We start from the raw sequence: 15,259 nt of genomic DNA on the forward strand, positions 1-15,259 counted from the left end.
TTGTCTTATTTACCATCGGTTCATAGGCACTAAGAGGGCCTGGCACTCAATAAATGCTATGAATAATAATATGTATTGTAATTCATGAGTTTACTTGATATGAATAATAAATGTCTGTTTCCTTCACGGTGCTCTACAGTGCCTACCACACAGCAGGAGCTCCATAAAAAGCCTACAGGTGCAGCCCCCTCTCCCAGGACCCGCCCATTCTCTCCAGTTCCCTCCTTCTGCACGTGCCCTCATTCCGGGACGGTGACCTTCTTAAGTATCTGGGGGTCTCCCTCCTGCCTTCCATTCCCACAGGCGGTGAGCACGGAGTGCAGGGCTCCCTCCGCGGAGACCGCGGGGCGCAGTGCCCGCCTGGGGCGGCAGGAGGCGACTGTGGCCCGGGAACTCCCGCCGGTGGGTTGGGAAGGGGCGGGGCTTCGGGGCGGGGCGGCTCAGTGCGCAGGCGCGGGGCCAGCCGCCTCGCGCGGCCAAGGGCAGGCGGCCACAGAGCAGCCCCAGCCGCGGCCACGGTAGGAGCGAGTTCGAGTCCGACTCCCCCTCCGCTTTGGTTCTCCCTGCCTCGGCTCTTGGGCCTTCTGACGCTAGTCCCCGGCTGCTCGCTGCGCACTGCGCTCTCCCCGCCGCCGGGATGCCGGTCACCGAGAAGGACCTGGCGGAGGACGCGCCGTGGAAGAAGATCCAGCAGAACACGTTCACGCGTTGGTGCAACGAGCACCTCAAATGCGTGAATAAGCGCATCGGGAACCTGCAGACTGACCTGAGCGACGGGCTGCGGCTCATCGCGCTGCTCGAGGTGCTCAGCCAGAAGCGCATGTACCGCAAGTACCACCAGCGGCCCACCTTCCGCCAGATGCAGCTCGAGAACGTGTCCGTGGCGCTCGAGTTCCTGGACCGTGAGAACATCAAGCTCGTGTCCATCGGTGAGTGCCCTGTCCCGGCCAGGCTCGGGCGGCGAACCCCGCGTGCGCCCCTGCGGGAGGCGGAGGCTTCCTGCCGCGCACCCGCTTCACTACGCGCCGCAGCCGCGGGCTGGGTGTGCGCGCCGCGGCTGGGGGCGTCGTCCCCGGGGTTGTGGGGACACAGGGGACCTAGGCCCCCACCATGGTGCTACCCCCTGGGCTGTGACCTCGTAGGATAGCTCCCCGCAGTGCTCCCCGCCGTGCGTCCTGGCGGTGGGTCTCTGGAGAGCTGTGGGTTGAGGATTTGAGTTGGGGCCGCACGGGGAGCGGTGGGGCTGTGGCATTTCTCTGCACCTGGGATGCCCCTGCCGGAACTTGGGGGGACTGGAAACCTCTGGTCTGCTGTCCCCGGAGGTGAGACCCTAGTCCGCTGCTCCCCGGAGCGTTCGCCCCGCTGCGCCCAGGCCGGTGCGCTCGGCCGCGGCGAATGGGCGTTGGCTCTGAGGCCGGCCTGGGGAGGCACCGTTCTCTGCGCCTGAGGCCTCCCCGCCCAGGTGGAGACCGGGACCTGGTACCCTCCCCCGCTGCCTCGGAATGGGTGTGGGCCTGGAGGTGGGAAGGGGAGCCTCAGGGGGTGTGTCGCCCTCGCTCGCTCCACTCCCAGTGCGGCTCTGGCTGGGCGCCGCCGGATGAGGCCGCTCTGGAGGCTGAAGTTAAAATGTAGAGATGGTGGTAGTAATAGGAACTGCTGCCTTGCAGGGACCCCAAACCAGTGAGTGCTGTGTGCCCACAGCCTTCTGGTTATCGCAGTCCTTCCACATCCTGCAGGTTGGAGTGTTGGAGCGTTAGGTCCGTTTTGCAGACTAGGGAGTCCAGAGGATTAAATCGCTTGCCCAAGCCATGGAAGCATGAGGGTCCAGCTGAGAATTGAAGGAAGTGGTGACAATTAAAGGAGACTTGGCTTTCCTCTCCCCGCCCTCCCCACACCGGGGTCTTCCTGAGAGGGGGCAGGGAGTTGGTGTGTGTCCCTCACCCCCTGAGCTGGGGAGGAGGAATGAGGGTGAGGTCCCCACTAGGACCTGGACTGGGGGAGGACTCCCAGGAGGGGCACAGGCTGCTGAGGGGGGGGCTGTCACACAGCATGTGCATATAGGGAATATGTGTGTGCAAAGAGGGAGCGTGTGTGTATGTGTGTGCATTTACATTGTATGTGTATGTTCTGCCAAGTGAGTGTCTTGCCGGAGAGGTGCTGGCCCAGGCCTGGGTCTAGGTCTCTTCCTGAGGAAACCAGGCCTTATTGTGACCCCCATGACAGGAAGAAAGTGTGGGTGTGGCTGCTGGGACTTTCTCCAGCCAAGGGGGTTCCCTCTAGGCTGAGTCTCCTCCCTTCTCCCCTCTCCCTCCCCCACACCTGTCCTGGCAGGTAGGGCTGCTTCCTGGGCCCAGGCAGCTGCCACCGCCCAGCCAGCCTCGCCATGAAGGGTGGCTTCCGTGCAGAGGGAAGCTGAGTGGCATGCTCTTGTATCTGCCTATAAGCGGGGGAGAGAACCACAGTCTTCTCCTGGAATTCTTTCCTTTTCGGAAACCAGCGACCCCTCTGAGGAATCTCAAGGCCTGGCTGGGCTCAACGGGGATCCCTTCTTCTTTGTTTTAAAATGTGTATTTATTTAATTAACCGAACAAAGAAACTTAAAGTAAACCAGGAGTATCCAAACATGACATGAAATCTCTTAAAAAACAAAACAAATGAAAAACCCAAACCACAGCACCAGAGAATCCTGGACTGCCTAATTTCCCAACCGTTTACACAGGTTGCAGCTGCTTCCAGTTTGGCTCCCATCATTGCCCCGAGCTTGGGGCCTCATTCTAGACGTTGTCTGGTCCCTTAGGTCTAGCTTTCTACTCGATCTTCACGATTTTCATTCCTGAACCCACCCAGGCCGGTGGGCCTTCCGTTCTGCTGACATGCCAGGGTTAGCCTCCCCTTCCCTCGTTGTGGGCCTATGGGTGTTGGCAGCTTCTTCCCACCACAAGTTACATTGTTTTATTTTCCCCTTTTAAATGATTTCTTGGATCATGTTCCCCAAAGTAGCATGCCTGGGTCAAAGGGTGTTACCACATTTATGAATCCCGTCACCACATTTATGAATCCCGTCATTGGCTGCCTAGTTGCTCTCCCAGAAAGATCTAGAAGCAAACAGGTTTTCCAGCCTCTGGAGAGAGGGAATGTCGAGTGCCAGGACTCCTGTGGCGGTAAAGCCTGCGGCCTCTTCCTTTTGCTCCTGGGCCAGTCCTGGGGAAGAGACCTGAAGGAAAAAGTCACATGGAGCTCAAGTATTGACTGCTCACCCTGTGTTGTTGCTGTGCTGACATTGATTGACACTAGCTCCGATTTGGGGGCGTGGGAAGGTGTTCTGTTAATTACCTCATTGATCTCCACCTCGAATTCTCAAGTGGTTTCCTTGTCTGTATAATGAGCTGCTTCAGCAAGTCGTGGGAGGCTTACGGGCTTGCCCCAGTCCCGACCAGGTGCTGAGGAGATGGTTACTGTTACAACTGTGATTTGTTAGTATTGTTGTCTCTATTCAAAGATGCGGAAGCAGAAGTGAAGTAACTTGCAGAGGTCGCCTGCTAAGTAAATGGTGACTGGGACCCAGGTCTACCCAGTTGTTGAATTGAGCCTTCAGTGACCTGCCTTCCAGGGTCAGAAATGAGTAAATACGGCCCCTCTCCCCTGACCAGAGAGCCTCTGCAACAGGGCTGTTAAGTCTGGGATGCTGGGGTAGCCTCGGGCCTTGAGCAAGCTCATCGGGGACCCCAAGGCCTTAGGTGAGTGAGAGGACTAATCCTCTGACCTATGACAAAGGATCCGTGAGATCAGAGTCGAGTCTGGAGGTGAGCAGAAGCAGTTGGCAGCTTCCATCCTGTGTCCAGGTGAACGTGTTTGGGGACGGGCTGCTCTGTTTTCACTGATGCTTTTGAGGGGTGGGGGCCGGGGGATGGGAACTTTTCCGCTACCCCGTGGATGGTGTTTTACTCCGTAGTCTGGATCTGGGAAGGTATCTCTGAATGAATACAGAGTTTCGTATGCTTTGGACAACTCTCAACAGTATGCATGGTGGTAGTCATTAGAGTTGTGTACAGGCACCCAGCTCTGAGATCAGGGAAGGTCAAAAGCCACCAGAGGACTGTGGCTTTTCTCCTCAGAATTCACTGAAAGATAGCCCTGGCTGCTTATTCACAATTGCAATTCATGGTGAGGTGGGCCCATCCTAGGCTCCATCCAAAAGTTAAAGACTTTCTTCATTTTCTTGTTACATCCTGGGCAGTTCATAGCGAGGCCTCGGCATATTTAATTCTAGCCGCCTGCCAGAGCTGGCGGTTTTACTCACTTGTTTTTCCAAAAACCTTTCTGACATGGGGCAGGCCCGCCAACTTGGAGAAAAAGGGGTCTCCCAGCCCAGGAATGACAATCAAGGCTGCCTAGAAGTTTGGGTGGTGTGTTTTGGTTTGATCCTTCAGAAAAGAAAGAAAAAAATGAATTTTTGCCTTTTTAGAGGGTGCGGTGTGACCCTAATGTTGACTTAAAGTGCCTGTGCCAGGCCAGTGCCCCAGAGCAGGTGGGGTGGGTGTTCCCAAGACCTTGGGTCACTGGGCAGTGTTCCCAGGGGGGTGGGCCCCCGTGTGCCACTTAGCCCTTTTCCTTCCTTTTGTCCCACTCCCACCAAAACAACGTACAACCAATCCTGAATTCTGCTCTTTTCTGAATTACCTAGCAAAATGCCCGTGGGCCCTTCAGGCAGTATAGTTCAGACCCCGAGACTGTTTAAAAAGTAACCAGCACAATAGCGTGCTTTGTCAGAATTAACAAGTGTGGGGCCGTTTGCAACAAGTAACACGTTAGTGTCCCCTGTGCCCTGGTGGCTCTTGTCAAGAGCAATGATTCTTTGTTCAAATCCCACTTACTGCTAAGTAGCAATTAAGACACTTCTGTGCCTTGGTTTTCTCTTTCTTTCTTTCTCTCTTTCTCTTCTCTCTCTCTCTCTCTCTCTCTCTCTCTCTCTCTCTCTCTCTCTCTCTCTCCCTCTCCCTCCCTCCCTCCCTCCCTCCCTCCCTCCTTCTCTCCCTCCCTCCCTCTTTTTGGTTAATCCTCACACATGATATTTTTTCCATTGATTTTTAGAAAAAGTGGAAGGGGGAGGGGGAGGCAAGAGAGAGAAAGAAACATTGATGTGAGAGAGACACATCGATGGGTTGCCTCTGGCATGCTCCCCTACCAAGGAGGGAGATAGAACCTACAACCCGGGTACATGCCCTTGACGGGGAATCTGAGCCCGAGACCCTGTGGTGTTCAGGCCGACGATCTATCCACTGGGCCACACTGGCCAAGGCTGGGTTTTCTTATCACGAATATGGGGACAGTACCTATTTCTATTAAAAATTAAACACGTTAACACTTAAAGAAGTGCTTAGGTCACTTTGCGGCACATAGTAAGTGCTCTGTGAGTGTTTGTTAAATACGTCAGGTGCTGTCCAGGATCACTCTCAGAAGTCACGCTGGAGGGTGTGCACCCTGAAAGGGCTTGCTTGGCTAGTGCTGATCCTGTTTGCTCTCCTAGGGTCACGGACTGCCCAGAGCGTGCCCCTCCTTGGAAGGAGATGACCCCTGGCTGTGTTAGGGCTGCCTCTGGGCCCATTCGCAACAGCTTTGTTTCCGAGAGCCGGAGGGGTAGCTGGTCATTCCAACCTCCCACCCCACTCAGGAATCTCTGGGCCAAATCACTTCCAGATGGCAGCCGGGCCTCTGCACAGCCCCTCCAGCGACGCGGAGCCAGCATGCCAGTCAGCAGCCGCCTTCGTTCTTGGAGAGTCTGTGCTGAAGGAGGGCTTTGACTTGGAGCCAAATTGTGTCTCGAGGCACTTCCCCGTCCCTGCCGGGTCCTGGGCCTGTGCAGTGAGGCGAGTGTCACTGGCTAGTTGAGGATGCTCCTTGCTCCTTGGGCTCTGAGCCTTTGGGCCCTGCCCGCAGTGGCTCCATGGTCAGGGGTACCACATCCTGCTTCCCCTATCAATGGCCTCCAGGTCTGCACATACGAGGCTCTGCTAGATACAGCGGAATTCGGGGGTGGCCGGAAGCTAGCCTGCCAGGGGTCTAATCCCCACTTGCCACCTAATCGCTGTGCAACTCTGGCCCACTGCCTTCACCTTTCTGAGCCTGTTTCCCCACCTGTAAAATGGAGGAGAATAATAGTTCGTATGTTAAAGCTGGGGAGAGCACTATATTTGATTAGGTTAAGCTACCGCATGATGCTGGCATTATCGTTAGTAACATTATTGTGCTTTTGAACCAGAGTCCAGGACTGCCTTCCCTCTGTTCTCAGCCAGTCCTCCCACTGCGCTGTCATCTGGTGTGATAGCTCTTCCCTTCCCTTCACCTCTGGTGAAGATGCCTCCCCAAATCCTTTCTCCCTTTCCTCATTCAACAAATGTATGAAAGACAGACTGTGCCCTTGTTGGTTTGGCTCCGTGGATAGAGCGTCAGCCTGTGGACTGAAGGGTCCCGGGTTTGATACCGGTCAAGGGCATGTGCCCGGGTTGTGGGCTTGATCCCCAGTGGGGGGTATGCAGGAGGCAGATGATCAATGAATCTCTCTCATCATTGATGTTTCTATCTCTCTCACCCTCTTCTTTCCTCTCTGAAATCAATAAAAATATATTATATAAAAAAAAAAAAGACGGACTTCAAGGGCCACAGGAATAATGAGAGTCGCCCCTGGCTTGCGTCACACATTGCTCAGTTAGAGGAGAGACATGTCACCAGGGAGTGTCCTTCTCAAACTTTTAGGCACACACAAATCACCTGGAGACCGTTAAAAAGGTAGGTCCCATTGAGTAGGTCAGGGCTGAGGGGCGGCTTCTAGTTGCTGCTGTCTGCTCTGCGGACCCAGCGGTGAGAGGATGCCTTCCCTCAGGCTGGAGTGGGCTGGGTGGTCTGGAGGGCTCCTGGGAGGAGTGGCCAGTTAAGCTGAGACTGAAGCCTGACTAGACTTAGGCAGGTGAACAATTAGCCAGATGAACACAGGAGTGGAAGAGTGTCAGGTGGAGGTGGGGAGCGGAGGGGGGGAGCGGGCGGTGGTGGTGGTGGTGGTGGAGAGGTAGGCAGGGACTGACTCACGAAGCTCCTGAGGCTGTGAAGATGGGCATCAGAGCATCTTCTCCAGGAGCTTGGGGAGGGTAGGCGAACCCAACTGAAATGGATCAACTGTTGCTTCAATCATTTCTCCCAGTCAAACTTTCTGAACATGCCCCTTCCTCATATGTGTATATGTGTAAGCTGTATACCTATACCACTGCCAGTCTAGGTATGAAACATTAGGAAAGCATAGTTCCTCTTTAGATGACAAATCCAGATGTGAGATCTGGTTTTTCCTGTGCTCTGATGGATTATCTCGTGTGCCCTTGGAGTGCGTGTACCCTACCTACTTAATGGCCCCCGAAGGTCTGTGTTTCTGCATTTCCTTTTTCTTTTTCTCCCCCTATTGCTATTCTGCATATAGTTTTCATCTTTAGTTACCTTAGTTAAGGAGCTGGATATAATTATAATCCTTTCCTCTAACAATTTGAACCAAATAAATAAATCCAATGGAAAGAGCCCTTTCAATCTACTAGTAAATGCATGCTGCCTCCTACTCTCCTAACAATGAAAATTGCCTCATTCTACTAGAAGCCATCTTACATTACTGTTATAAATCTAGTTATTCATTAAACATGCTCAATAACCACCAAATAATAAACAGCACCGCTTTCTTCCTGGGCTTGGGAAGTGGCCTTGTGTTTTTAAGGTGCCTCGGTCACTTTTCTTGGGAAACTGAGTGCATGTTTAGGGAGAGAGTTTCTTGGGAAAGATGATGAGAAAACCAAGTGGCTCTCTTTTTGACTAAAGTGATAAAACAGTAGGTGAGAGTAGGTCTTCGTTTTAGAAAGGATGGAATTATTGGGCATTTTAGTCGTGCCCACTTAGTATCAAGTTTTTCTTTTCTTTTTTTTTTTTTTTGCAAGAAAAATACTGAGCTCTATATGTAGTTGCTGCCCTTGTTCTGAGAGCCTTCTAGCAGTTGCCTTAAATGTATTCATTTGGTAAGTTATAGATAGGTGGTTGTCACCTCTTCTGCAAACTGTCCAGTTATGAAAACAATTCGATGAAATGTTACTAATGCTCGTTGTCTGGTTACAAAATTTACCGAAGAACATGTGCCTTCCCTGATCCCCTTTTGACGAGTCCCTGTGCAGTGGAATGTCCTTGGTCTAAAAGATTCCCTAGTCCTAGCTGTAAGCGAAGAAGCGGTTTGGTTTTTCACTCAGCCAAGACTGGCCATGAGACTGAATTATTTTGACAGAGCATCGGACTTCCTCCCTTCCCCCATCAAAACCTGGCTCAGGTAGACAGCTTGGCGAGGAGGACCGTCTTCCTCCTGCATAGTCCTTGCCCGTTCTTGGTACCGAACGCACTGGTCATGCCACTTGTGTACCGAACAGCCAGGCGTGCCCACCCATCTCTAACACGATGCCCGGTATTTCCCCATCCCCGCTGCCTGCCAAGCATTGTCCTGGTGCCTTGCCTTTATTTGTTCTAATCCTCACTGGGAGCCCTGCAACGGGCGTGGCTTTACATCTCTTCCATTTCACAGATGGGAATACCGATGCTTGGATCCGCCTCACTTCACGGGCCAGGCACGAGGCCTGCCTGCATCAAGCTGTGAAGTGTGCTTTAATGTCAAAGCTGGGTTCCACACTTGTCAAGTAAAATAGACCTATTGTCGCGAGAGACTTGCTACTGCTTTGGTTCTGTTCGTTTTTATTTTGCTTGAAACTTGACTCATTTGAGTTAGAGGAATGTGAACTTTCCTGCTATAAAACAAAACTGCTTTTGGCCCATTGGCCTTCCCTGTCCCGGCACCTGAGACCTGTAAGGGGGCCTTCTCCCCGGTTCTGGAAGCATCGCTCTAGTCCTCGCCCTGCCTGCGTTTGGTTCCCAGGGACAGTGGCTTCCCTGCGGGTCTGGACGGTGGGGACCAGGGGCAGGCTGCTCTGGGGAGACAGGCGGGGGCGGGGTTTTCTCTGTGAGGCCTGGAAGCCCGGGGTGAGGAGAAGGTGCCCCTGGAGTTCCTTCTGGCTGCAGCCGTGTGGGGCTCACCACCTGGGGACCTGGAGGGGTTTGCTGTGAACCGGCTACGTCCGGAGATGCTTGGTGACAACCCTTTGGCACAGCTGTGCTCTGTCAGGGACCTCCCTTCGCTACCTTTTAACGTGACCCGGCGGAGCCTGTGCCGGGCGGTGTTTGCTGGCGAGCAGAACCTCTCCTTCCTGGCTGGCACCCGGCCTTGATCAGTCCACCAGCCCTGGCACAGGCAGCCACTGCCCGTTCATCTTCACGGAGCCCGTGGGCCACCCCGTGCTGTGCACCAGAGCTGAACTTCTGTCCCCAAGCTCCTCTCCTGCAGCCTCCTGCCGAGAGCCGGCTGGCCCGCGGGCCGGCCCACTCGGTGCTCAGCTCCCCAGAAGCGCTGGGCCGGCTTGGTGAAAGGTCTGGGCGTTAACACAGCACTCCTGTTCTCCTCTCTGAGGGCCCTTTATGCTGGCATGAATTCCTTTTCTCATGGAGATCTGAAAGCTCTTTTGACTAAATGGGTCACCTTTCTTGGGTATTTTCATAAGGCTGGTCAGCTTTTGCCACGCCAGACAACTTTTCTGGAATTTCCGTTCAGATATAAAGGCAACCAAAGAGGTTGGAATTATTTGGAGCACAGTGTGGAATTTTGGCTTTTGAGCTATAGGGAAATGGGTGGGGATTTGTGGCAGGGACTATGTTAAATTTGCTGCGGCCCATAAATTCAGATTTTAAGATTTAAAAAGGCAAGGGGCAGTCAGCGTTCCTTCTGACCAATAGGAACGGTGTTACTGTCAGCCGCTTGCTGCTGGTGACCCAGGCAGAGGCGGGCCTCCCATGGAGGCTGGGGTTCTTTCTCCGAGGCCAAGATCAGATTCCTCCATCTCCCCTGCTCCCCCAGGAAAACAATCACGTTCTTATCATGCTGGTCCTGCACTGCTTGTGCGAATCACCCTGACTTCCCTGAAGTGACTTATCAGATGTTCAAGGGAAACCAGAGTTATTTGGTATTTCACAGCCGGTGGGAGCTCCACTGGGCCTGGTGTTTCTTGCTCAGGAACAAAGTGATTGTTCCCTTGGTGAGGTAAAGCAGGTCAGAGGTCAGGAGCAGGCCCTGTCTCCAAGGGGACCTCAGGTGTTGAGGAGGCCCTGGATCAGATCCCAAAAGGCCTTTGTGACTTTGAGGTTCTGTTAAATTAAAAAAAAAAAAAAAAAAAAATAAATATATAAAAATATATATATATTATATTGATTTCAGAGAGGAAGGGGGAGAGAGAAATAGAAACATCAATAATGAGAGAGAATCATTGATCAGCTGCCTCCTGCAGGCCCCTACTGGGGATCGAGCCCGCAATCCAGGCATGGGCCCTGACCGGGAATCAAACCATGACCTCCTGGTTCATAGGTCAAAGCTTAACCACTGAGCCACGCCAGCCGGGCGAGGTTCTGTTACTTGAACAGGGTTGTGGGTTCTGTTTATACGATTCCTCCCAGAAGAAGCGGAGTTTGGCCGATCATGGACGTGCTGCCGGAGGGACGGGGCCCCTGAAGGGAACTTCCAGCCTCCCAGGGCAGAGCCGGACCGAGTCCTGGGAGGAGGAGCCTTGTGGATCTTGGCTTGCAAGCACCTGGGCAGTGGCTTGTCACATTCCTTATCTCCACCAAAGCAGGCGAGCTGGCTGGTCCTGGGGGAATGCCTCTCTGGTGGAGTCCTTGACAGGAAACGATCCAGGTGTCCTGTTACACTTCCTGCAGGGCCTGTATCTCTGATCCCTGCCTCTCCTGGTTTTGTTTTTCCCCGTGGCACTCTTGTTTGAGATCCACGGGGAGCCACACCTGAGGCTGGAAGGCATGAGGCCCTCTCCTGGACACCCATGACTGCTCCAGGGGCAGGTCCTGTAACTCTTGTTCACCTTTGTGGCTCTGAGCTTGGCGCTTAGTAGGACTATAATAAATAACTTACTGAATAAATAACCAGCCTCTAGCATAGGTGGGTTGAATAATAAGTCTGGTACATTGATTTGTTTGTAATGTATTTGCTTTCAGAAAATGCAAAATAGTTGTCCTTTGCATATAGTGAAATGGGAATTAAGTGCAGGGAACAGCTGGGTCTGGGGACCCAGTAAAACACATCGTTTGTGGAACAGCGATGCTGAAGTTAAAGAACTCGGTACTTCTTTCTCTGAACATCTATGATTTGCCTCAGCTGTTAGAGGACAAGGCCTTTTCCAAGTTGCCATGTGAGGTTCAGAAAATGAATATAAAAGGAAGCCCCTGCGACTCACTACAATCTTAGTAATAGTTTTGTTAATAATAGTGAATGTATATCGAACACCTAGCAGTACCAGGCATTGTGATAAATGCTTTTCAGTAATAACTTAAGTGGAACCTCATTGCAACCCTGAGATGTAGTTATTGTTTCAATCCCCGTTATAAAGACAAGGAAACTGAGGCACGCCCAGATCAGCCAGCGAATACGTGGCAGACTATTACTCACATCCTTGTCTGAGATTTTAATCCCCGGAGGAAAACCATCAGTTCCGCATGTCTTCTAAATTCACTTCTAATAGGTGTGGTGTTTTTTTTTTTTTTGACATAAAGTTGCATTTGTAGTTACTTGTAAAAAGAATTGTAGGACATAAAGAAATACAAATTAAAAACAAATCACCTGTGAAGAATCTTAACATATCTCTTTCTACATTGGGGAGTTTTGCTTACAGCTGCCTTTTGATCAACTTGGGAAGAGGGAGATGCATTTTCTCAGAAAAAAACTGTGGATTGGAAATGTTTTGTGATACCATTTTGGTCGTACTAATGGTTGAAACAAGATTCATCCTTGAGTTGTTACTGAGTTGTGGCCAACATTGAAATGGGAGGTTTTACTAGTAATTGAGGCTTATTACGGTGTGCGAGTCTCCTTTGGCCTAGAAATATGTTTTGGTGAAACATGGAGCGGGAATATTCCAGCCACTTTCTGACTTAAAAGTTTTCAGGACCAACTTTTATTGGGACTGCCAGTGTCTCTTAATAATAGTTATTATGTTTGGTAACTATTGTGACCTTGTCTAGTGGTGAGCCCAGCATAGGACTTCATTTACCTTTTAGTTTCTCAGCTCCATTAGCAATTTAAATATGTCTCATATGTGTCCCTAATGTAATGTGGTTGGGCAGCGTGATTCACCCTTGTCTGCGTGGGAACTTTTAGAAGTCTGAAAATTATGTGCATCCCTAAGGTCTTCATGCTATTGGCTTTCTGGAGACATCGTTTTCTCTCAACAGCCTCAGGACACCAGGCCCATGGAATCATCTTGCCTTGAGCTTGCTCGAGGCAAAGGAGATGGAATGGCAACCATTTCTGGATACAGATTCCTGAGTGTGCTTGAGTGCTGGTTAGTTAGAGCCTGCTCCTTACTAGCTGGGAGCTTGGGGCAAGCTGTTTGATCTCTCTGAGGGTCAGTCCTGTCCCCATCTATAATAGTCCCCGCTCTTGGTGCCATTGAAGATTAAATGTGACGATCCCTGTAAGCCTTGGGCCAGCTGCTGGCAGACAGACAGTAAGTGCCCATGAATGTGGTTGCTGCCTTCCTTCCCTCCTCCTCATTCCGGGGCCCGTGGTGGCCCCTCAGACTGGAGAAGAAGTGACCTAATTATCTTGAAAGGGAAGAGGTGGGTGGAAGTATACCCAGAAATTGGTCAAAAATACCTCATACCCACTGGGCTGTTGCAGAAAAAGTGACCTGGGTTTTTGAGGAGGCCAGGTAGGAACCATAGGCCAGTGGCATTTCCTGGTCTCCTGGCCATGCTTCCTTTAGGGTAGAAAACAGGTGCTAACTATTCTTTTGTTTTTACAACTTCTTTTTTATTTATTTTTTTTTGGGGGGGGGGGGTGGAAAAGAGAGAGAGAGAGAGAGAGAGAGAGAGAAACATTGATTTATTGTTCCTCTTATTTATGCACTCACTGGTTGATTCTTGTATGTGCCTTGACCGGGGATCGAACCTGCAACCTTGGCATGTCAGGACGATGCTCTAACCAGCTGAGGCACTGGGCCAGGCGGGTGCTAACTATTCTTGATGTCTTCCCTCACTTTCCCTCTTGTCTTGTTTGACTAATGGATCTATTTTTTTTTTTTTTAATTAGCTCCTTTGTCCCCCACCCCGCCCCCCCTTTCTTTAATCTTCTCCTTTTGTCTCTTAGAACAGCGGTCGCCAACCGGTCGCCAATCTATGGTCTGCAGCCCACTGGTGGTCTGTGAGGTCTGAAAGGTTGGCGACCACTGTCTTAGAATGTCCTTCGTTCCCATTTCTTCCTTCCTTTCTTTTTTTAAAAAATTGATTTCAGAGAGGAAGGGAGAGGGAGAGAAAGAATGAAACATCAATGATGAGAAAGAATCGTTAATGGGTTGCCTCCTGCACACTTGGCACCAGGCGTAGGAGGTGCTCAGGGGATGACAGCTGCTGTTTTTGAGGTGGTAGCCTCGGCATTCCTGCTGTGAAGCCCCACACCTCCCACCTGCCCCTTTCAGGGCTTAACCAAGGAGGCTGACGAGGGAGCAGCTGTGCCAGAGGTGAGGCTGGCCGACTGCCTTGTGTACTTTCAATCTGGAATAAAGGGGAGCATGCCAGCTGCTCCCACCACTCCCGCCACACACAGTCCTCCAGACTGGCTTGTTCCTGCCTTGGCCCAGGGCACCGCTTCTGTCCCGTCTAGTCCCAGTGACATTTGGGATCACCCTGGTGGGGCTGCCTGTACCACCTGCGGGGATTTTTGCTCCCCTGGGTGTGGTCTCAAACCCAGCACTGTCCAACCTCCTGTCACAGGGCTGGTGATACCATTTTTACAGTCGCTCGGAAACGGGACTCCTGGGGTCACACCCTATAACACAGCATCACGGTTGCTGGGCCTGGGTGGCTGGCAACAGCAAAACCTGTGGCTCCTGAGCCCAAAAGGGCTGTGGGAAGTGTGTGTGGGGTGCCTCATTCTCAGTTCTTTTCAGGGACACGCTAGGCCTAGCCCTGCTGGGCCAAAGGGATCTGTCTGTGTCTTGTGGAACCGCCTGCTTCCCTCAGTTGCCTCTCGAAGACGAGCTGCCTGCTGTCCCCTTGGCTGGGCCACGTGTCCCCTACTGCAGCCTTTTAGGGGAGTGTCATTTTTAGGGTGTCCCTCGTGGGGGCAGGGAACACACAGCACCTCTCCCAAAGGTAGAGTTTGTGAGGGTTTTACTTACGTGAGTGACTAATGCAGTGTTCATGTTTAACGATGGGAAATTAGTCAGCCGGGGTGCCGTTTCCATGTGGCAGGGCAAAAATGTACACATCTGCACAATAGCTTTTGTGTTGCCTGCTATGAAAGTTGACCATCAGTTGGTGTTATCAGTACGATCAGCAGGTGCTAAGCTGCTCTGCTTCCGGGCATGGGTTTCTGGTCCTGTGACCCACCCAGAACAAGCTGGAGTTGGCAAGATGGTGGGTCCCAGGCAGAGGGCAGGACCCAGACCAGACACTGGACCGTGGTCCTGGGCCTGCTTCTGCCATTGGCCCCTTGGAAGGGCCCTGCCTCCCTGTCTCAGCCTGTTCAGTGGGAGAACTGGTCTAGATCTGTGTTTGCCAAACTGTAGTCATTCGTAAAGGAGCCACTGACATTATTTTTACCATAATCCCATCGCTGTCTCTATTTCATTTCCACTTAGCATTTTCTCCCTGCATTTGCTAACTTTTATTTATTGATTATTGATTTTAGGGCGGGGTGGGGGGGGAGAGAGATATTGATCTCATACATGTCCTGATTGGGGAGTGAACTGTAACTTAGGTGTGTGCCCTGACCAGGAATGGAACCCGAAGCCACACTGGCCAGGGCCAACTGATTCACTTTTAAAACAAATGTATTTGAATTTTAAAAATATGTTCATATTGATTTTATTTTCTTAGAGAGAAGGAGGGAGTGGGAGAGAAAGAAACATCAATGTGAGAGAGAAACATTGGTTGGTTGCTTGCTTCCCCTGTGCACCCCGACTGGGGATGTGCCCTGACCGGGAATGGAACCAGCAGCCTTTCAGTGTATGGGATGATGCTCCAACCAACGGAGGCACACTGCCCAGGGCCAGCTGACTCACTCTTTATGTATTTGAAAAGGAAACTTTGTGCCACTATCAGAACAGAAAGGTGGTGTCACTAGGTAAATCGAAGG

The 15,259-nt window shown here is 51.8% G+C and overlaps 1 protein-coding gene across 2 annotated transcripts in view; it reads left to right on the plus strand.

The window, feature by feature from the left end:
- The first annotated feature begins 323 nt into the window (after positions 1 to 323).
- Positions 324 to 15,259, plus strand: part of FLNB (filamin B) — a 135,442-nt gene continuing 120,506 nt past the window's right edge. The window contains exon 1 of one of the 2 annotated variants that reach the window (XM_008146303.2): positions 324 to 929. In XM_008146303.2, coding sequence (XP_008144525.2) covers positions 638 to 929 — 292 coding nt within the window. In that variant the 5' untranslated portion in view covers positions 324 to 637. The remainder of the gene's footprint in view (positions 930 to 15,259) is intronic. The other variant, XM_008146305.2, reaches the window with a different exon arrangement.

Source organism: Eptesicus fuscus, chromosome 18, assembly GCF_027574615.1.
Source record: "Eptesicus fuscus isolate TK198812 chromosome 18, DD_ASM_mEF_20220401, whole genome shotgun sequence".
Lineage (NCBI taxonomy): Eukaryota > Metazoa > Chordata > Mammalia > Chiroptera > Vespertilionidae > Eptesicus > Eptesicus fuscus.